Source organism: Giraffa tippelskirchi, chromosome 5, assembly GCF_054371585.1.
Source record: "Giraffa tippelskirchi isolate mGirTip1 chromosome 5, T2T-mGirTip1v1.2.pri, whole genome shotgun sequence".
NCBI classification, from domain to species: Eukaryota; Metazoa; Chordata; class Mammalia; order Artiodactyla; family Giraffidae; genus Giraffa; species Giraffa tippelskirchi.
The window spans coordinates 145,139,841-145,163,837 of record NC_137279.1 but is presented as its reverse complement, the minus strand read 5'-3'; the positions used below and the strand labels follow the sequence as shown (position 1 = coordinate 145,163,837).

Sequence of the window (23,997 nt, the reverse complement as noted above, 5' to 3'; positions counted from 1 at the left end):
CAAGATTTTTTCTTGGATATTAAAACTCTGCCATTGATTTGGTGCTTTGAGATCTTATGAGAAAGAACTACAAAGTATTATGTTTATATATTCTTTCAACAATTTTGACAGCTACATCCTCATCTGCAGTTTCTGCACACTCTCCTTCAGTTATTGTAGCTGTTGTAGAAGGGAGAGGACTTGCCAGAGGTGAAATAGGAATGGCAAGTATTGATTTAAAAAGCCCACAAATTGTCTTATCTCAGTTTGCGGACAATACAACATATGCAAAGGTAAGTATTTATATTCCTAGAAAATGGTTCATCTAGAGGGTACTTTGCAGATTTTCAAGTCAATGCTTCCCTAATTAGTTTACTTTTTGTTAGAATAATGGTTATTCATTATTGCACCAGTCAGGTTACTCTGAATTAAAAGAAACATGTTTTACCTCTGATTTTAATTTTTAAATATTATTTTGTTCTGAAATAACATGTTTTGCTGTTATTTGAATATTCCAAATTACTATTAATGTTTCTGAAATTAATATCTTCTAATAATTCCTGGACTTATTCCAAAAATAGCATGTGTCATAATGCTATCTCCAAAGGGTTGTTTCCACTGCAATGTATTTTAATTTTATTTTCCAGAAATAAGGGAGACTAGTATTTTAGATCAGTGATAATTTAGTCCCTCAATTTCTTGCCTTCACTTCCTATCACTCATCATTAATTTGGGCCACTGGTCTGTTGTCATGGGAATTTGTGTGACTTGTCAGGTACAGGTAGTCTATTCCTAATCTCTATATTCTAAAAAGTTATTTGACTCGAATTTTGTTATGAAGAAAATATTAAATACTGTGTTATTTTTAATGTTTTATTATTTTTTATTTCTTTCTCTCATTTCCCTTTTTGGTTTCCTAGTATGTAGATTTCCTTTCTCTACCTAATAATTAATTTTTAAATATACTTAACAACCTAAATGATATTAGTACTACGTATATGGGTATTTCACATTTCTTTGCAATTTAAAAATGATAGGATAAAAGTTTTTTTTTTAAACTGGAATGTTTGACATATTAAGAATTTTTGTGTCTAGAATAGTTCTAATAAATTTACCTTATACTGTGAAAAGCATCAGTCATAAAACAGATGTTTCTCATCTGTGTTTCTGTACTTTTCAGCTTCTAAGCTATACCAGTGTGGCCATACTGATTGAGTTGCCATAGTTAGCTATTGAATGTTTATGTTTTTCATGGAGATGAATAAAATACCGAGTAGATGATTTTATTAAAAAAATTTTTTTTAAGGAATACATACTCGATAAGTTCAAATTATTTGGGGGCTTACAGCTGATACAATACAGCTTATGTTTATGATAATATATTTATAATTTTATAGAATGTATGTTTAACATAGCACCATTAGAAATATGTTTAATTGAAATATATAATTAGGACAGTTGTGATTTTGTATATCTCTGAATTAATTATAAGCACTTATCTCTCAGAAAAATATGAAACATTTTTGGTTTAAGAGACTCCTAAGCCTACATTTAAGAGATTATTTATTCAAACAATTTTAGGTGATCACTAAACTTAAAATTTTATCACCTTTGGAAATAATAATGTCAAATACTGCTTGTGTTGTGGGGAATTCAACCAAGTTGTTTACTCTTATCACAGAAAATTTCAAGGTAAGTGATTTTTTTATTCTCAATAGTAACATTCAAGATATTCGTATTTTTTAAAATCCATTTTATAATATAGTAAGAACAATAATCTGAGTAACTTTATATTTGCCATAAAGTACTCACTAAGTACAAGTCCTAAGCTAAGGGACTACTAATACATATAATTAGTAGTGGGAAAGATTGAAGGCAGGAGGAGAAGGGGACAACAGAGGATAAGATGGTTGGACGGCATCACCAACTCGACGGACATGAGTTTGAGCAAGCTCCGGGAGTTGGTGTTGGACAGGGAAGCCTGGCGTGCTGCAGTCAATGGGGTCGCAAGGAATCAGACACAACTGAGTGACTGAACTGAATACATGTAATAAAAATTATGAGGAATTCACTTACTTAATTTGATACTCTTGATATACTTTGAGAAAAGAAAAATGTTTTAGGTAATAAAGGGGTTTTCCAGAGTATACAGGAGGCAGAAAAGTAACTTCTTCCTTCCAGTGTCCATATATGAATTTGAGAGAAGGACCTTGAACTGTTATTGTTTTGTTCATGCTCCCACATGTTATATTAATCTCTGTTTCTAGGGGTAGAAGCACTATGATTGATTAATCCCTGGTCATTGACTTTTTGCTGTGGGGCACAGAGTACTGTAACTGACAGTCCTAAATGGACAGAACAACATAGAATGTGGGATAGATGAATCCTCTGAAGGTGAAAACAACATATATCTACTACCCTTGAGATGTAAGGCAATATAGCCTAGTGCTTAAGAACAGATGAGCCAGACTGTTGTGGTTTCAAATCCTGATTCTAAATGACTGTGTGCAAGTTAAGTTACTCAACCTCTTTAAACTTCAGTTTTTATTTGTCAGTAAAATAGGGACAATAATAACATCTACCTCCTAAAGAACTGGTATTTTATATTGGGTAATCAGAAATGGTCTCATTGGTGAGGTTTCATTTGGGCAAAGTCCTGAAAGGAGTGAAAATGAGAGAGCCATAGAAGTATTGCATGCATGCTTAGTCACTGAGTCTTGTCCAACTCTTTGCGACCCTGTTGACTGTTGCCTTCCAGGCCCCTCTGTCCATGGGATTTCCCAGGCAAGAATACTAGAGTGTGTTGCCAGTTTCTTCTCCAGGGTATCTTCCCGAACCAGCAGTTGAACAGGTGTCTCCTGCATGTCCTGCATTGGCAGGCAGATTCTTTACCACTGAGCCACCTGGGAAGTCCTATAGAAATACTGAGTTGGCCAAAATGTTTGGTCAGGTTTTTCCATAACATGAAAAATCCCAGCGAACTTTTTGGCCACCTCAATATTTTGTATGAAAGAATCATAAGCAGAGGGAAAAAAAATAATGTTATTATTGTTGTTAACATTATTATCACACTTACCATAAAAAGACCTCAATTAAATAAGCAGTATGAAATGGAAGGAACATGGATTTTGTAGTCAAAGAAATCTAAATTCAAGTCTGAGCTCTGGCATATGTCAATTCTTTGATATTAGAAAAGTTACTTGGCTTCTCAGAATTTGACTTAGAGGAAAATTGTAGATAAATATGACTTATGTCATAGAGTTATATTGGGAAGATTAAATGAGATAACTGTTCAAACAGTCTTGAGACCTATCAAATTCCACCTGCTTGTGACTTTTTTTTTTCAGTCTTACAGCTCTTTCAGAGTCCATTGCTAATATATTGCCTTTTTTACCTAATACTTTTATTCAAAATAAGCAGACCTTTTATTTTATGACTGCATGCTTTTTTTAAATTTTGCTCTTTTTAAAAAAGTTCCATTATCTCCTTTTCTTTATTCTATAAATTAAATTCACCTCATGTAGAAAATATTTCATAGATTTGATATTTGGAATTGGTATTTTTTGCTTTCCCAAATAGTATATCATAAATCTTTACACTCTCTCAATTAAGATAATATATTGAAAGTGAAAGTGAAAGTCACTCAGCCATGTCCGACTTTTTGTGACCCCATAGACTATACAGTCCATGGAATTCTCCAGGTCAGCATACTGGAATGGGTAGCCTTTCCCTTCTCCAGGAGATCTTCCCAGCCTAGGGATCGAACCCAGGTCTCCCGCATTGCAGGCAGATTCTTTACCAGCTGAGCCACCAGGGAAGCCCAATATGATGCTGAATGTAAAACCTTTGTTGTTGCTGTAGAATAAAGTTAGTATAAGTCAGAGATTCATTTTTTTATTATTGTATTTAAATTTCATGTGAGGATAGATTAATAAGAGCTACAGACTACTCAAATTCATTTAGCAAATAACTAGAAAAACTTATTTAACTCTAGAAAATAATAAATAATGAAAAATAAGCTTTGCACAATATTTTAAGCCACCTACCTATGTATGAGCATGTGTTTAGGAAAGCAGTTTTGGGCAAGTGCATGAAACTTAAAATTTATTTTGAAATTAAAAATTCTTTTCAGAACATTAATTTCACTACTATCCAAAGGAAATACTTCAATGAAACAAAAGGACTAGAATACATTGAACAGTTATGCACAGCAGAATTCAACACTGTCCTAATGGAGGTTCAATCAAAGTAAGTTAAGATTTGGGGCAAGTAGTAAGTCTCTAGTGTGTATTTCAGGAGGGAAAGGTCTTTTGTCTGTTTTGTTCTTTGCTATATCCCTACCACCGAGAAAAGTGCTGAGAAAAGTTTCATAAAACACACTCAGTAATTACTGAAGAGTAAAGTAATTAACTGAAATTTATACACAGAGCATATCTTGCTGACTTAATTTATATAGAATTTCTCCAAATTAGTCATAATCTATTCCCCTAATCATTGCTGCTCACTTTACTTTGAAATGAAAAGCTTAAGTAGCCAGAGCTACTAGAAATGTGAGGGCACAGAAGTGAAACACAGGTAAAACTGTGTTCCTATTACTTCACACCTTTACCCCTTTGAAATGAGACAGGAAATACTTTTGGAATGGATATTTTGTAGAACATGCTGAACAGATACTTTCTTTGAGCCAGGTTGGACTGTTTGTTCACTAAGTTAATCATGTCTTTTCTCACCAAGATCCTATACGTTATAGGATGTATATAGGAATGAGGTACGTTCTTATATATTATGATCTCCTGACTGTACATTTTAAGCCCTCAGACTTTCTCAATATTATTTAAATATGTACTTGGAATGGTACCATTGAATGTTGCATTCTAATGTGACTTACTGGGAATCCATTTTTTATTCTTTATAACTTTATTCTTTAAACTTATTCTTCAAGTCTCAGACTTCAGAAAATTGTCTGTTTTTATCAACTTTTATGCTTTAGAGGTAATTTAACTAGTCATCAAAAATAAGGAACACTTGGAGTGCTTTTTCCCTTTGAATTTAAGCAATGCTATGCAAATATTTATAATTTTGCTATTAAAAGTAAAATATATGTTTTCCTTTATAGCAATACTTTTATTACAGAGATTTATAGTGATGTATCATTGGTTACCTTACAGATATTACTGCCTTGCAGCTGTTGCAGCTTTATTAAAATATGTTGAATTTATTCAAAATTCAGTTTATGCACCAAAATCGCTAAAGATTTGTTTCCAGGGTAGTGAACAGACAGCCATGATAGATTCATCATCAGCCCAAAACCTTGAATTACTAATTAATAATCAAGACTCTAGGTAAGATTATCCATTTTTTACTAGGAAATATATCAGTATATTTTATTGTCATATTTTTTTATGAATAGTTACTTTATATTTTTTAAAGTTGTTCGGTAGAGAAATATTGAAAATAAACATTTTTAATATTTATACCATTGTTGCTGAACTGCTCAAATGTTTTCACCAAAATCAAGTTTTAAAAAGATATTTTTACTAAATAAGAAAAAAGAAGCTGACAACCATTTCAAAATTAAGCAGAAGACTTGAACAGACATTTCTCCAAAGAAGATATACAGAGGTGCAATAAGCAAGAGCTCAACATCACTAGTTGTTAGGGAAATACATATCAAAAACACAGTTATCACTTCACACTGTTAGTATGGTTATTATTGAATAAATAGAAGATAAGAATTGGTAAGGATGGAGAAATTAGAATCCTCATCCATTTATGGTAGGGATTTAAAATGGTGCAGTCACTTTAAGAAACCATGTGGTGGTTCCTCAGAAAGCTAAATTTGGCATTACCATATGATCCAGAAATTCTGTTTCTTGGTATATACCCAGAAGAACTGAGAGTGGAGATTCAAACAGATACTAGCACACAAGTATTCATAGCAGCGTTATTCACAGTAGCCAAAATGTGGAAACAAACCAAATGTCCATCAACTAGTGACTAATAAAATAAAGTGTATACAAATAAGATATATACATATAATGGAATATCATTCAGCTTTAAAAAGGATTGAAATTCTGCCACAAGATGTATGAACCTTGAAAACGTTGTGTTAAGTGAAATACGCTAGACACAAAAGGTGAAGTACCTAGAATAGGCAAATTTACAGCAACAGAAAGTAGACAGGTTATCAGGGGCTGGGGGAACTGGGGAATGGGAGAGTTATTGTTTAATGGATTCAGAGTTGATGAGAAAGCTCTGGAAACAAATGGTGGTAATTGTTGCACATTATTGTAAATATACCTAATGACACTGAATGGTGAGCATAATATGGTTAAATGGTAAAATTTGTGTTTTGTATGTTTTACCATAATAAAAAAGTTATTGTGTGCAGAAACTACAATGCTAAAACAACCAGTTTTAAAAGCATTAAGTATAGGAAATTCAAGGGGCTACATAATCATTTGAGAAGGTGAAGTAGTTGATAAAAATGGTCTTTGTGTATGACTAGATTGCTGGTTTTATTGGTTTATTATTAGCTTCAGTTAGATGAATACTGATGGTAAACATGAATGAAAGGGAGAATGGGAGATTGCTCATGTGTTTGTGCATATGTGTGTGTTGTTCATGCACATGCACATACACACTGTAAACATGAGGTTTTTATAAGATTTCATAATGGTTGAGGTACCTAAACTAGAATCAAAATGTCACTAGAAGATAATGTAATCAACCTGTGGTGGTGTTGATAGTAGGGATAAACTACATAGATTAATATGGGTTCAATTTGGTACAAAGAATTAGTGAGTCATGATTTATCTCCTTGAGGAATTATAGTCTGGAGGAGGAGACATATAGTATCATAAGTCATTAACATGTACTAAGTACATCAGGCCCTCTGTAGCCGAGGGACCTACAGTTGGTTGAATTCACAGGTATGGAACTGGTGGATATGGAGGGCCCGCTGTAGTAGGCCATTTTATATAAAGGACTTAAGTATCCACGGATTCTGGTATCCGTTAGAGGTCTTGGAGTCAATTCCCTATTGAAAGGGATGACTGTATGGTGATGAAAATTTGCATAAAAAATGATGGGATCATAGCAGAGAAAGTTAATTTGGCTTAGTTAAAGAGTAAAAGAATTATTATAGAAACAGTTTTCTAGAGGGGATAATACCTTGACTTTTTTTTTTTTTTAGCCCTGACATGAGTTTTGAAATATAAATAGAAGTTATCCAGATTAAGGAGTGAAAAAAGTAGTAAGACAGTGAATAAAAAAGTTTTGAAAGCATGAGTTTCAATATAGTAACATGGTATGTGCAAGGAAGCTTAAGCTATTTAGTTTGGTAAAGTGCAGGTTGGGAGTAAGTAAGCTTGGAGTAAAATCTCAGCTTTCAGTAATTAATATATCGATAACCTCAGATATCAATGAAAGGTATAAACTTAAATAAAACTTTTAGTATTAAGAGTATTGAATAGAATAAAGAGTGCTTTAGACAATTGAAGCCTTAAGGTGGTTGTGCCAGTTTCAGTGCTGCAGTGTTTAAATATTTGTGTCACTTTGTGTGTTCTTATCTTGGCTTTACTTTCCACTATATGAAATCTCCAGACATATCTAATTTTGCTTATTATTTACTTCAGTCATCAAGAACAGTTTAGATCTATGTAGGTACTGTTGGTACTACTTTTAGTAAAGTAGGAATATTACTGTATATACTACTTTTTGTCATCCATCAGTGTAGTGACCTCTGCACCTTTGCAGTTACACTGGATAATGGTGATCTAAAATTATAACCTTTTAAAGGAGAATGTAATTAATGGTAGTTATTCCTGTCCAGCTTAGTGAATAAGTAATATTTTTTCTGTTGCTTGGAAAAAGGTAAAATAATAGCTGGATAAACTACTCTGTTGTTGACTTTCTAAGTTAAAATAACATAGGGTAACATAGACAGTCAATAACTAAGGCTGGTAATTATTACAAAGGGTTTTATACTCAGTTTTACTTTGTCACATTTCATAGTTAATCATTGTTTGACCATTGTCATCATCAAACATTGCTTAAGTTTCTGCTATATATTAAATGATAGGATATTTGACCTCCAAGAGTTCATATTGTAGTTGAGAGGAGAAATTGAGGTCTTTTCCCTGACTTAAACCAAAGAATATTAGGTTGAAAGATAAGCATGCTACCTACTGAACTAAATGAATAGCTCTAATGCTTCTATGGACTTGTCACTTGTTCAGTATAGTTTCCACCATTGATTTCTATAGCAAATGGCAGGTTTAGGTGTGCTCCCTACTTCTTTTGTTCCTGCAAAAGACAAGTTCTCAAAATTGTACCTGTGACTTACCTATGATAACCTTCTCCCAACTCCCCGCCAGGGCTTGATTTGAGTAATTTCTTAAAAATATGTTTAAATTGATATACCAAAAATTTGATAGTCTGATAACTTAAATCATTTTTATTTCCTTTCTTCTCTTAACCCAAATTCAATACGTCAGTAAATCCGCTTGACTCAGCCTTTAGAGTACATTCATATCCTGGGTCTTGTCTTATCATTTCCAAGTCTGCAAACTTAACACCATACTTTTACTGCTCAGTTGCTCAGTTGTGTCTGACTCTTTGTGACCCTTTGGACTGCAGCCTGCCAGGCTCCTCTGTTCATGGGATTTTTCAGGCAAGAATACTGGAGTGGGTTGCCCTTTCCTCCTCCAGGTTATCTTCCCAACCTAGGGATTGAAGCTGTATCTCCCGTGTCTCCTGCATTGCAGGTGGATTGTTTACCTGCTGAGCCACCAGGGAAGCCCCCACAACCCTAATCCATACCTCCATCATTTTAGCCTGGACTACTATTAAGTATAATAGCCCCTAACTTGTCTCTCTGTCTTCTTCCTCTCCCTACAATTAGTCTATTCTCAACCTAGTGGCCAGAAAGTGATCCTTTTAAACCAGAAATTACATCTTGAAACTTTAATGCTTAAAAGTCTTCCAGTGCTCCCATTACCTTTAGAATGTAATTCAGACTCTTTACCATGGCCTACAAGGACTTCTGTGTTCTGATTTCTTTCAACTTCTTTATTCATTTCCCTTAATTCTTACTTTGCAGTGCTCCACCAAACTTGATCTTTCTGGTTCTAGAGCCAGGAAGACTGGTGGTGGTTTAGTTGCTAAGTTGTGTCCAACTCTTGTGACCACATGGACTGTAGCCTGCCAGGCTCTTCTGTTCATGGGATTCTCCTGGCAAGAATATTGGAGTGGGTTGCCATTTCCTTCTCCACTAGGAAGACTACCTGGGCTTAAATTGATGTTCTGTTTTGCCCCTTTCAACTGATAACTCTTTTATTATTATTGTTCACTTATTTGGAAACCTCAGGAAAATTACTTAATTTCTTTGCGTTTCAGTTTCTTCCCTTATAAAATGTGGTTAATAATAGCATCTAGCTCATACCCTGGTTATTAGAATTAAATAATATATGTACATTTCTTAGAATAAGGCCTGGTATATACTTTGTGTTCAATATGTTAGCTATTTCACCATCATTGTCACCATAATTATTCCCATCTCATCATCATCTTGGTATGGATGTCTTCATTCAACTGTCAGATAGAAATACAGGTCTTTTTCAACCAACCTAACTAAAGCAACCCTTCTTGTCATTCTCTGTATAGTCCTGTTTGTTTGTAATAGTTTCTGTACCTGATATTATTTTCTTTCTTTCTCTTTTATAATTCTCTAACTTCATAAATTAGAACAGAGTGATTATATTAAATACATGTTTTATCAGTGTAAAGTTCTCTTCCCCCTTAAGTATGTATTATTGATATCTTGTTATTATTGATAGAATGCCATGGACTAGAACATTTTATAATAGTCTAAGTATTGTAACTGGTCTATGAAAAAAAGTCATTCACTAATGCAAGAAGATGCTGCAGATCCTTGTTAATCAAAGTGTGCTTCACTGACTGACAGCATACTTGAGAGTTTATTTAAAATGTAGATTATCAGGCCTCATCCCAGACTGAATCAGAATCCTCATGTGATTTGTATGAATATGAAAGTTTGAGAAGCACTATTGTAGATTATAGGATTATTTTAAAACTATGTGGGAGAAGGCAAGGGTGGGACAATATGAGAGCATAGCATTGAAACATGTATATTACCATATGTAAAATAGATGACCAGTGCAAATTCAATGCATGAAGCAGGGCACCCAAAGCTGGTGCTCTGGGACAACCCAGAGGGGTGGGGTGGGGAGAGAGGTGGCAGTGGGGTTCAGGATGGTGGGACACATGTACACCCATGACTGATTCATGTTGATGTATGGCAAAACTCACAATATTGTAAAGTAATTAAATAAATACATTTTAAAAAGTTAAATTACATTTTTATTGGTTTCTCCTTTGTATACTTAATGAAATTTTCCTAACTTGTGTTTTTAAAGGAATAATCACACGCTCTTTGGTGTTCTAAATTATACTAAGACTCCTGGAGGAAGTAGAAGACTTCGTTCTAACATATTAGAACCTCTAGTTGATGTTGAAACCATTAACATGAGATTAGATTGTGTTCAGGAACTGCTTCAAGATGAGGCACTCTTTTTTGGACTTCAGTCAGGTAAATATCATCTACTTTTACAAATACAAATTATTAAAAATATATGTCTTCCTAAATGATACCAGTCCTGTTGGGTTAAGGCTCATCCCAATGATGTTATCTTAATTTGATGACATCTGCAAAGATCTAGTTTCCAAGTAATGTCACATTCAGGTACCAGGATTTGGGATTACAAAATTTGTTTTGCAGGGATGCAATCCAACTCATGAGGTAAGATAATTGCCCTTGGGATCTGTTCACTAGCATGGCAGTGCAATTTTTTTCTTAAATCTGTAAGTGAAAGGGCAGTTTATCTGCACTGATCCTAGTCTAGTTCCTGGATTTTAGCCACTTGATCTGTCTTCTATATTCCCACTGTTGTTCTGGTGGTCTAAACTGAAGTAGTACATGAAAATCTAGAAGGTATTTACAGTTTTTAGGTTTCTTCAGTCCAATTCTAAATATCTTTTAATTAGTATAATTTCTTCAAAATTCTGACATTATACTGACTGACTGCATTTCCAATGTTGCTGAGTATATTCATTTTTTTCTATGTATTCCTGTGTATTTTGTGAGGCTTTGGAAAAGGTGTGAAAGGCTTATTTTTAACTGGTCACCCTTATGGTTTACAGCAACATCGTATCTCTATTCTACCATTCATCACCTGTTGAAAAACAGATTTTATGCACATATTGTCTTCTCTTCATCACCCCATTTCAATCAGTCTTCTTTCTGTGCCCACTATTGTACTGAGACTGCTCTTGTCAAGGTCAATATAGCAGACATTGTTGGTTTTCTGTCCATATCCTCTTGGATCTCTTTTACTTTTCTCTGTGCTCCTTTTCCTTGCTCTGTGTGCTTTTGCTTCTAATGGCCTGCACCTGGACTCTCTTTAGAGGTATACCCTCAGGCTATTAAGACGACTGTGCTCTAAGCGGAGAGGGTCAAATGTGCCTTGTGGGCCCTTAAATGACTGAATAGTGTGGGAATATGAAAGCCTAACTGCCTCACACTGTTTTGGCAATAACGATGAAAAGAACTTAAAAGTCCAGAAGTTCTTCTACAACATGAACTGAAGTTACCTCCCATAGAATTTTGCCTGAAATTATGCTTTTGCTTGGCTTTTTTTCCCTTTCCTGTCCTCCTCTCTATTGGTTTCTCATGGAAGCAAATTCTTAATCTATTACTTGCATATAAATCCTCGTTTCAGAGTCTCTTTCTGGAGAACCAAGCCTAAAACATTTACGCATAGTCTCATTGTTGTTAAATTTAACGGGTACCTATTAGTTCTATTTGGGGCTTCCCAGGTAGCTCAAATGGTAAAGAATCTGCCTGGAATACAGGAGACCTGGGTTCTATCCCTGGGTCAGGAAGATCCCGTGGAGAAGGGCATGGCAACTCACTCCGGTATTCTTGCCTGGAGAATCCTGTGGTCGGGGGAACCTGGCAGGCTATAATCCATGGAGTCGCGAAGAGTCAGATATGACTGAGCGACTAACACACACACAGTTCTATTTGAAATCCAACTTCTCTGGTACTGCCAAAATCTCTCCTTATTGAATTACTGCCTTTCTTTGCTTCTATGATTATACAATTTGATTTTCCTCCTACTTCTTTGGAGTTTCCTTTTTTTAAAGCTCTGTCACTCACTTCTTTAAAAAGTTTATGACTGTCCATCTCCCTTGTAATGTTATCTTTATAATTTACAAATAGACTGCAGGACTGTAGACTGTCTTGGAATGTCTTTAGAAAGTTCTGTCATTGATCAGGTAACAGTGAAAACCCCAGAGTCCTTCCTTTCAAATGGAAGAGAGAAAGACTCCTGTGTCTTCTTTTTAGGCTTGTTTTCCTTTGCTCATTCCTTGAATGCTATGGTGCTTCAAAACTATGTCTTAGGTTGCCTTTTTACTCTGTATTTTCTTATTATATGATTTACCCATCTTCTTGGTCTTATAATTATCATTCACATACCTGTAACTTCCAAATTTACATTTCATGCCCACATATCTTTATAGACCTTCAGCCCCATGTATCTGATTGCCTACTGAGCACCTATTAGATCTTTCTTAATCAGGTCAGATTTAATGTATCCAGACTGTGCCATCTTTCCTTCTAAATCAGTCCCTTCTGATTTCAAAGAATAGCTCTACATCCAAGCTGTTAACCAAACCAGATAACTAACCGGAAGTCATTCTTGACACTTACCTTCTCTGAAATTAATCATCAAATACTGTTAAGTCTTTTTTCTATATAGATCTTATGGGTATTAGCTTCTATTCCCAGTGCTGCTGCTCTAGCCCAGGGTACAATTTATCTATAATCTGATTGATTTCTACAGCCTTCTATTTGGCCTCGTCCTCCAGCCTTGTTCTTTATAGTCTCTTCTCTATATTGGAGCCTGAGTAATCTTTTGAAAATATAAATGTGAACATATTACTCTTTATTAGTTTCTTCCTGTTGATGTAACAAATTACCGCAAATTTTGAGGCTTAAAACAGCATGAATTAATTATCTTACAATTCTGAAAGTCATAAATCAGTTTTACTGGACTAAAGTCAGTGTGTTAGTGGGTCCATTTTTCTTCTGAAGGCTCTGGGACAAAATTGTTCCCTTGCCTTTTCTAGTTTCTAGAGGCCTTCTACATTCCTTGACTCGTGGATCTTCCTCCATCTTCAAAGCCAGGAGAATAGTTTCTTCTCTATTTTCTAGCTTCTGCTTTTGTCCTTATATCTTCTCTCTTTGACTGATCCTCCTGTCTCTCTCTTAGAAGGACTCTTGTGATTGATTACTTTGGGACTAACAAATAATCCAGAATAATCTCTCCATTTCAAGAAGCTTAAACTTCATCTCATCTTCAAAGTCCCTGTTACCAGATAACATATACAAAGGTTCCAGGGCTTAGAATGTGGAAATCTTTGCAGGGCTACCACATACCCACTTGCATAAAATCTTTCAATCTCTTCTAATGCTTTTAGGATAAAACCCAAACTCTTCTGGATGGCTTTCTTTCTCGTTTCCCACAGCACCTCTTGTTACTTGTCATTTTTCATTCTGCCTTCTTCTATAATTGAACTTCTCTTAGTTACTTGAACATATCATGTCTCATGTTCTGCTTTAAAAACTTTTTAAAATTTAAGTAGTTAATTAAATTTTGCGGCATGCAGGATTTTAGTTCCCCAACCAGGGATTGAACCTGTGCTCCCTGCATTGGAAGTATGGAGTCTTAACCACTGGACTGCCAGGGAAGTCCCTAAATTTAATTTATTTTCACAGGGATATGGTTGATTTACAATATTAGTATCAGGTGTACAACATAATGATTTAAAATTTTCATAGATTATACTCTGTTTGAAGTTATTACAATTTTATGGCTATATTCACTCTGCTGTATAACATATGCTTTATAGCTTACTTATTTTATACATAGTAGTTTGTGCCTCTTAATCCCCCATCCATCTCCTTTCCTTCCTCCCCTACTCTCTCCCCATTGGTAACCACTAGTTGGTTCTCTGTATCTGTGAGTCTGTTTCTTTTTTGTTATATTTGCTCATTTGTTTTAGTTTTTAGATTCCACATGTACCTGTTTGTCTTACTCTGCCTGATTTATTTCTCTAAGTGTAATATCCTCTAGGTCCATTCATGTTTTCACAAATGACAGAATTTTACTGTTTTTTTTATGGCTGAGTAGTATTCCATTGTGTATGTATACATGTATACATGTGTGTGTGTGTGTATCACAACTTCTTTACTCGCTGTCTCTTGATGGACATTTAAGTACCATATCTTGGCAATTATGAATAATGCTGCTGTGAACATAGGGGTACTTGTATTTTTTTGAATTAGTATTTTTGTTTTCTCTGGATATATACCTTGGAGTGGAATTGCTAGATCATATGGTAGTTCTATTTTTAGTTTTCTGATGAACCATTTCATCTTTTAAAAGATGAGAACAGCTAAAGTTCAGAGAATTTTAGCACTTCTGAAAAGTTTCATGGTTAGTGGTTGACCGATGCTTTTAGACTTTTAATCTTATCATTTAAGTATCATGAAGAAAAGTTAGAGATCAAAAAAGTGGGAAGAAAATTATGATAAGCAACATCTATAAGTCAGAGCAGTAGAGTTTCAAGAAGGAAGGGGTGATCAACAGTGTCAAAATTTGAAGACGAATTCTGAGTAATCAAAGTTAGGAAAAGAACACTAGAATTTATTATTTTATCCCTGGTAAATGTAAAATAGATGAAGACAATTAAAACAAGTGGCATTTGCAGGTAAAACTGTGCTATATTATTATTTGGTGATAATACTTTATATACTCTATATTTTAAACTGTAATATAAAGTTTAACTGCTCATATTTTCTGTTTGTTTCAGTTATAGCAAGATTTCTTGATACAGAGCAACTTCTTTCTGTTTTAGTTCAAATTCCAAAGCAAGACACGGTATGTTAATGTATACATTATGTTATTTTATTATATATTATGTGATATAACTTGTCTTAATATGATGTAACAATTGGAAAATATGAAAGTCTTTTGCAAAAGTACTTTGTCATTACTATCTGAAATATTTTTATGCCTTTTTAAAGGAAGCTTTTCTCCTCAATGTGTTATCATATATGATATACTTAAAATTAAAACTATGTTAATTGAGTAATTGACATAGTTCATTTATCAAATATTTATTTAAAGAGTTTGGACATAGTTTTCAAAAACCTTAGATTACAAAACATTTGCTTAATAAACTAGATAAAAATTATGTTAGTTCTGAGGTCCTTTAAAAGATGATCATTATGTGAAGTTTGATTAGTTAGTTTTCAAGTATGCTTAACCTTTAAATATGAAACAAGGCTTTGGATTTTTACAAATTTAAATACTCAGTGCCTATAGGCACATTCTATAAAGAAAATAATAGATGGTTTTCATTTCTTTTTAATGCAAATTGAGAAATATTTACTTTAATGAAATACATTTACAGTTAATTCTTGAACAGTATGGGGGTTAGGGCACCCTCTTCCCTGCCCCCAATGCAATCGAAAACCAGCGTGTAACTTTACAGTCAGCTCTCTGCATCCAAGGGTTCTCCATCTGCAGATTCAGCCAATTGGATTGTGTTCTACTCTATTTATTGAATAAAATCCACCTATGAGTGGACTTGCACTGTTCAAACCTGTGTTGTTCAAGGATCACCTGCATATTTTTGCTCATGTGCTTAAAAAGGAAAGAAGTCGTGTATCAGTAGAATTTTATTTGAAATTTTATTACTTTGCAAATCCACTGAAGGCTTATCTATATTTAGGAAGCCTTTTCATATTGTAGAGGAAATACTCTTAAGGTTCATTTATAATAAAAATATCATTGTATGGAAAAGTTTTGGCTGTTGGACAGGAGGAGAATTGGGAGTTTCCTTAAATAACTGAAACACTTTAAAACTCAATATATACAAACGAGAGGTAACCTAGAACAACTAAAATCTGAAACAAAGTTAATCGATACCATACAATGAGGTTAGAGGCATTCCTTCCACTTCAGTTTCTCATAGTGTTTGTGTATAACTGGAGTTAATATTATTTCTTCCTTAAATGTTTGGTGAAATTCACAAATAAAGCTGTTAAAACTTGGAATTATTCTTTGTAGGGAGATTCTTGAGTAAAATTCAATTTCTTAAATAGATATGATGCTATTCAGGTTACCTGTTTCTTCTTGAATGAACTTTTAATTAGGGTGTTTATACCATTTGTGCTTAATGAGATTATTGGTATGTTACAATTTAAATCTGCCATTATGGTACTTTTTTACATTTATCTCACCTATATTCTCTTTTCCTTTTCTTCTGCCTTCTTTTGGTTTAAATGGATATTTTTATGATCCCATTTTACTCCTCTGTTGATTTATTTGATAAGTTCATTTTTTTTTTATTTTAATGGTTGCTTTCAGATTTATAGAATACATCTTTAGCTGAATTTAGTCTACCTTCAAATAATATTACATTACTTCTCATGTGGTATAAAACCATAGAGTAGTGGCAACAAAAGCAAAAATAACACAAGCTGGGAATATATCCGATTAAAAAACTTCTGCTCAACAGAATGTATATAGAGGGTTCTTCACTTTACTCTGGCTATGTTCTTGTTCAGTTCAGTTCAGTTCAGTTGCGCAATTGTGTCTGACTCTTTGCGACCCCATGAATCCGCCGCATGCCAGGCCTCCCTGTCCATCACCAACTCTTGGAATCCACCCAAACCCATGTCCATCGAGTCGGTGATGCTATCCAGCCATCTCATCCTCTGTCGTCCCCTTCTCCTCCTACCACCAATCCTTCCCAGCATTAGGGTCTTTTCCAGTGAGTCAGCTCTTCGCATGAGGTTGCCAAAGTATTGGAGTTTCAGCTTCAACATCAGTCCTTCCAATGAACACCCAGGACTGATCTCCTTTAGGATGGACTGGTTGGATCTTCTTGCAGTCCAAGGGACTCTCAAGAGTCTTCTCCAACACCACAGTTCAAAAGCATCAACTCTTCAGCGCTCAGCTTTCTTCACCGTCCAACTCGCACATCCATACACGACCACTGGAAAAACCATAGCCTTGACGAGGCGGACCTTTGTTGGCAAAGTAATGTCTCTGCTTTTTAATATGCTATCTAGGTTGGTCATAACCTTCCTTCCAAGGAGTAAGCTCTTTTAATTTCATGGCTGCAATCACCATCAGCAGTGATTTTGGAGCCCCCCAAAATAAAGTCTGACACTGTTTCCACTGTTACCCCACCTATTTCCCATGAAGTGAAGGGACCAGATGCCGTGATCTTAGTTTTCTGAACATTGAGCTTTAAGCCAACTTTTTCACTCTCCTCTTTCACTTTCATCAAGAGGTCTTTAGTTCTTCTTCACTTTCTGCCATAAGGGTGGTGTCGTCTGCATATCTGAGGTTATGATATTTCTCCCAGCAATCTTGATTCCAGCTTGTGTTTCTTCCAGCCCAGCATTTCTCATGATGTACTCTGCATATAAGTTAAATAAGCAGGGTCACAATATACAGACTTGACGTACTCCTTTTTCTATTTGGAACCAGTCTGTTGTTCCATGTCCAGTTCTAACTGTTACTTCCTGAACTGCATACAGGTTTCTCAAGAGACAGGTCAGATGGTCTGGTACTCCCATCTCTTTCAGAATTTTCCACAGTTTATTGTGATCCACACAGTCAAAGGCTTTGGCATAGTCAATAAAGCAGAAATAGATGTTTTTCTGGAACTCTCTTGCTTTTTCGATGATCCAGCGGATGTTGGCAATTTGATGTCTGGTTCCTCTGCCTTTTCTAAAACCAGCTTGAACATCTGGAAGTTCATGGTTCATATATTGCTGAAGCCTGACTTGGAGAATTTTGAGCATTACTTTACTAGCGTGTGAGATGAGTGCAATTGTGCGGTAGTTTGAGCATTCTTTGGCATTGCCTTTCTTTGGGATTGGAAGGAAAACTGACCTTTTCCAGTCCTGTGGCCACTGCTGAGTTTCCCAGATTTGATGGCATATTGAGTGCAGCACTTTCACAGCATCATCTTTCAGGATTTGAAATAGCTCAACTGGAATTCCATCACCTCCACTAGCTTTGTTCATAGCGATGCTTTCTAAGGCCCACTTGACTTCACATTCCAGGATGTCTGGCTCTAGGTGAGTGATCACACCATCGTGATTATCTGGGTCGTGAAGATCTTTTTTGTACAGTTCTTCTGTGTATTCTTGCCACCTCTTCTTAATGTCTTCTGCTTCTGTTAGGTCCATACCATTTCTGTCCTTTATTGAGCCCATCTTTGCATGAAATGTTCCCTTGGTATCTCTAATTTTCTTGAAGAGGTCTCTAGTCTTTCCCAGTCTGTTGTTTTCCTCTATTTCTTTGCACTGATCGCTGAGGAAGGCTTTCTTATCTCTCCTTGCTATTCTTTGGAACTCTGCATTCAGATGGGAATATCTTTCCTTTTCTCCTTTGCTTTTTGCTTCTCTTCTTTTCACAGCTATTTGTAAGGCCTCCTCAGACAGCCATTTTGCTTTTTTGCATTTCTTTTCCATGGGGATGGTCTTGATCCCTGTCTCCTGTACAATGTCATGAACCTCTGTCCATAGTTCATCAGGCAGTCTGTCTATCAGATCTAGTCCCTTCAATCTATTTGTCACTTTCACTGTATAATCATAAGGGGTTTGATTTAGGTCATACCTGAATGGTCTAGTGGTTTTCCCTACTTTCTTCAATTTTAGTCTGAATTTGTCAATAAGGAGTTCATGATCTGAGCCACAGTCTGCTCCCAGTCTTGTTTTTGCTGACTGTATAGAGCTTCTCCATCTTTGGCTGCAAAGAATATAATCAACCTGATTTCGGTGTTGACCATCTGGTGATGTCCGTGTGTAGAGTCTTCTCTAGTGTTGTTGGAAGAGGGTGTTTGCTATGACCAGTGAGTTCTCTTGGCAAAACTCTATTAGCCTTTGCCCTGCTTCATTCTGTACTTCAAGGCCAAATTTTCCTGTTACGCCAGGTGTTTCTTGACTTCCTACTTTTGCATTCCAGTCCCCTATAATGAAAAGGACATCTTTTTTGGGTGTTAGTTCTGAAAGGTCTTGTAGGTCTTCATAGAACCGTTCAACTTCAGCTTCTTCAGCGTTACTGGTCGGGGCATAGGCTTGGATTACCGCGATATTGAATGGTTTGCCTTGGAAACGAACAGAGATCATTCTGTCGTTTTTGAGATTACATCCAAGTACTGCATTTCAGACTCTTTTGTTGACCATGATGGCTACTCCATTTCTTCTAAGGGATTCCTGCCCACAGTAGTAGATATAATGGTCATCTGAGTTAAATTCACCCATTCCAGTCCATCTTAGTTCGCTGATTCCTAGAATGTTGACGTTCACTCTTGCCATTTCCTCTTTGACCACTTCCAATTTGCCTTGATTCATGGACCTAACAATCCAGGTTCCTATGCAATATTGCTCTTTACAGCATTGAACTTTGCATCTATCACCAGTCACATCCACAGCTGGGTATTGTTTTTGCTTTGGCTCCATCTCATTATTCTTTCTGGAGTTATTTCTCCACTGATCTCCAGTAGCATATTGGGCACCTACAGACCTGGGGAATTCATCTTTCAGTGTCCTATCTTTTGCCTTTTCATACTGTTCATGGGGTTCTCAAGGCAAGAATACTGAAGTGGTTTGCCATTCCCTTCTCCAGTGGACCACATTGTGTCATACCTCTCCACCATGACCCATCCCTCTTGGGTGGCCCCACATGGCATGGCTTAATTTCATTGAGATAGGCAAGGCTGTGGTCCATGTGATCAGATTGGCTAGTTTTCTGTGATTACAGTTTCAGTGTGTCTGCCCTCTGATGCCTTTTCACAACACCTACTGTCTTACTTGGGTTTCTGTTACCTTGGATGTGGGGTATCTCTTCACGGCTGCTCCAGCAAAGTGCAGCCGTTGCTCCTTACCTTGGACAAGGGGTATCTACTCACGATGGCCCCTCCTGACCTTGAATGTGGAGTAACTCCTCTCAGCCCTCCTGTGCCCATGCAGCCGCCGCTCCTTGGACCTGGGGTAACATGTTCTTGTTAACATGTGTCATTAACCTTTATTTTTTAACCTCTGTACTGGTTTAGCAGTGTTTTTGAAGCCATCAAATATTTTCAGACTTTCAGAGACTTAAAAATGAGTAATCTATTATGAATATAAACCCAAAGCACCAGTTAGCCCTTATGATCTTTTGCCAGATGTCCTGCTTTGAATGGTATTTTCAAATGGAAAGTATCTTAAGTAACAGTTTTACTTATGAATGACATGTTTTAACACAGAAAAAATGCAACTCAGTGTAGGAATAGGAAATGGCTACTCTGTACTTACAATTAATATTAGTTTCCTGGGCCTGCTGAAACAAATACTATACACTACATGGCTTAAAACACTATAATTTTATTGTCGCAGGTCTGAAGGGTAGAAGTCTGAAATCAAGATGTTGGCAGGGCTATGTTTTCTCTGAAACCTGTAGGAGAATCCTTTCTTACCTGTTTCTAGCTTTTGGTGGTTTGTTGGTAATCTTTGGTGTTCCTTGACTTGCTGCTATATACATTTAATCTCTCTTTTCCTTGTCACGTGGTGGTCTCCCTGCGTCTGTGTCTTCACGTGGCTTTCATTTTTTTCTTATTTGTTTATTTATGTTTTTGGCTGTGCTGGGTCTTTGTTGATGCACGCAGACTTTCTCTAATTGTGGTTAACAGGGGCTACTCTTTATTGTGGTGCATAGGCTTCTGCAGTGGCTTCTCTTGTTGCAGAGCAGGGGCTCTAGAGTGTGTGGACTTTAGTAGTTGTGGCTCATGGGCTTAGTTGCTCCGTGGCATGTGGGACCTTCCTGGACCAGGGATCAAATCCACGTCCTTTGTATTGGCAGGTGGATTCTTAACCACTGGACCACGAGGGAAATCCTTAACATGGCTATGTTTTATTTGAAACCAGTCATATTGAATTAGTATTCTACCCTACTACAATATGATGTCATCTTAACTAGTTATTTCTGTGACCCTAGTTCCAAATAAGACTGTGTTTTGAGGTACTGAGTATTTAGACTTCAACATATCCTTTTTTTAGAGGGGGACACAATTCAACTCTCAGCTGTGTGTAAGCAAAGACTTTGTTTCAATTTTATTATAGGAAAGAATTAATTAATCAGGTTATGCCTGAGAGCAGTCTCATTGTTGTCACATTGTGTAATGTGTAATGTGTAGTATTACACAGATGGGCTTCCTTTACCTTAGACGGTAAAGCATGTGCCTGCAGTGCGGGAGACCCACGTTCAATCCCTGGGTTGGGAAGATCCAATAGACTATGTAATAGACTATGTAGTATTACATAATCATACATATTCATGCTTTAATGTCACTAGCTATAAGAATTAGTAATATACAGTTGACCTTTGGACAACATCAGGCTTAGGGGTGCTAACCCCTCTGCACAATTGAAATTCCTCATATAATTTTTGACTTCCTCCAAACTTAACTATCCCTGATAGCTCAGTTGGTAAAGAATTGGCCTGCAATGAGGGAGACCTGGGTTTGATCCCTGGGTTGGGCAGATCCCCTGAAGAAGGGAAAGGCTACTCACGCTAATATTCTGGCCTGGAGAATTACATGGACTGTAATAGTCCGTGGGGTCACAAGGAGTCGGACACAACTGAGCGACTTTCACTTTCACTTAAACTTAACTATTGATAACCTGTTGTTGATTGGAATCCTTACTGATAACCTAAGTAGCTACTTAATACATGTTTTATGTACAATATGTTTTTATACTGTATTCTTAAATAAAGTAGGCTGGAGAAAAGAAAATGTTAAGAAAATCATAAGGAAGAGAAAATACATCTCCAGTACACATATGTGTTTATTTTAAAAGATCCGAATTTAAGTGGATCCATGTAGTTCTAACCTGTGTTGTTCAAGGGTCAGCTGTACATATTTTTGCATTAGATCATTTCAGGTTTTATTAAGAAAGGAATATCGTTTTAGCCAACTAGCCCTCTGGGAAATATCTGTGATTAACTAACCAGCTTCTGTAATCAATTTGAGTATCAGATTTTAGAAAAGCCAGGGGGTTTGGTATAAGGTAATTCTGCACACTGAGAATCTGGAATCTTTCTTCTTGTCCAGAAAAGGCAATCTGTAACTAGCTCCATAAGGTTATTAAAGGCCAATGTTACTTATCATCCTTTTTAGTTTTGGGGGTACCAGTCATAGTTGTCAGTTTTTTCCTAACCAGCACATATGTCCTTTGTGGAGGTTTTTTCAAAAAAATACTTTTCGGATGAGATTTACTAACTTTTAAGGAAACTTAAGCAATATATTGACTTCATACTTAATTCATAAATTTCAGTCTTCCCTATATTGTTTCTTAGTTGATGTTTTCCTAACCATCTGGAGATATATTTAAATGAGACTTTAAGGTAATTTAATATAAGCATTTGTATCTTAATTAAACACAATATTTACTAAATTAGTTCAGACTTGTGCTGGTTAAATGGCATGATTTGTTTCAACTTGTGGATGAACTAAATGTTCTCTGAAAATTTCCAGTGTGAAATTGTTTACCCAAGATGAATTCTTATATTTTCTGTTAAGAACATTGATTTTTAGAAAATGCATATTTTCCAATTGTAAGTATTCATTGAAAACCAAACTTAAATTTCTTATTTTAATTAATCCAGATGTCTTTTCTTTTTATGTAGTCTTCATAACCTTACTGTTTAATGTATTTCATTAAGAATGTATTTTCCATTATAAAACATCCAAAGTACTGCCTCCCACATTTGAAAACTTTGATATTAAATAATTTTTTCAAGTTTTACTTAAGTTTTAATTTTTTCCCATTGATTTCAGACTGCTGTAAAGAGTATATAGGTCATGGCTCTCTCTTTCATTAATTTAACAAGTCATTTTACCAAGCACTGTGGTGAGTGCTAGGGATATAGTAAGAAGTAAGTCTCTAATCCAAAGGAATTTATAATTCATTTTGAGATTTTGTTGTTTTTTTTTTTAAAGCAATTACAGCATAGTGTTATCAGGAACTGTAAGGGATATGATATTCTACCCTACTTCCAAAGTGACAAGTTAGCCTGCCACAGTTTGATAAATGCTGACAGAAGACACAGACTCCTAGATCAGAGAGAAAGGACTTTATACTCATAACAATAGCCACAGCCAGAATATCAGCATTTTCTTGCACTGGTTCTCCAAGCTCCATTTCCAACAGGGTGATGTGAAGAGGGCTATGTGACACCTGCACATACAGTGTTTTACAGGAGAGAATTGCTGATCTTAGGGAACCTGAATCTTACGGGCAGTAAGCATATGTGCTCAGTTGGTCAGTTGAGTCTGACTTTTTGCAACTCCATGGACTATAGCCCGCCGGGCTCCTCTGTCCATGGAATTTTCCAGACAAGAATACTGGAGTAGATTGCCATTTCCTACTCTAGGGTATCTTCTTCACCCAGGGGTTGAACCATATTTGCCTGCTATTCTGCAGGGAGGCCCTATCTTTATTTTCAAGAACAGTGAGCAAACCTACCCTTTGTCCTAGAAGTAGACAATATATCTTTCAAGTCTATTCACTATACAAACATCCTCGAAAAGTCTGTGTAGAATAAAGGCAGTCAGTGCCTTTGCTCATTAGATGTGCAAAAATGCAAAAAGCTAATAGAGAGTTGTCTCCCAATTCTCCTTGGTGAGACTCTCTTCTTCGCTTTGAAAAAGCAAACTGTAAAGAGACTGTATGTGTGTGTGTGTAAGTTGCTCAGTCAAGTCTGACTCTTTGCAACCCCATTGACTTAGCCCACCAGGCTGCTTTGTCCCTGGGATTCTCCAGGCAAGAGTACTGTAGTGGGTTGCCATTCCCTTCTCCAGGGA

At 36.0% G+C, this 23,997-nt stretch overlaps 1 protein-coding gene across 7 annotated transcripts in view; it reads left to right on the top strand.

Annotated features, from left to right (window-relative positions):
• MSH4 (mutS homolog 4) overlaps window positions 1–23,997 on the top strand; it is an 88,204-nt gene that overhangs the window by 13,735 nt on the left and 50,472 nt on the right. For all 7 annotated transcript variants that reach the window (XR_014053590.1, XR_014053588.1, XR_014053589.1 and 4 more), the window contains exons 3-8: window positions 112–272; window positions 1,561–1,671; window positions 4,112–4,227; window positions 5,148–5,321; window positions 10,419–10,591; window positions 14,941–15,008. Coding sequence is in view for 4 of the 7 variants with exons in the window: in XM_081490163.1 (XP_081346289.1) it covers window positions 112–272; window positions 1,561–1,671; window positions 4,112–4,227; window positions 5,148–5,321; window positions 10,419–10,591; window positions 14,941–15,008 (803 nt within the window). In the remaining 3 variants the exon portion in view is untranslated. The remainder of the gene's footprint in view (window positions 1–111; window positions 273–1,560; window positions 1,672–4,111; window positions 4,228–5,147; window positions 5,322–10,418; window positions 10,592–14,940; window positions 15,009–23,997) is intronic.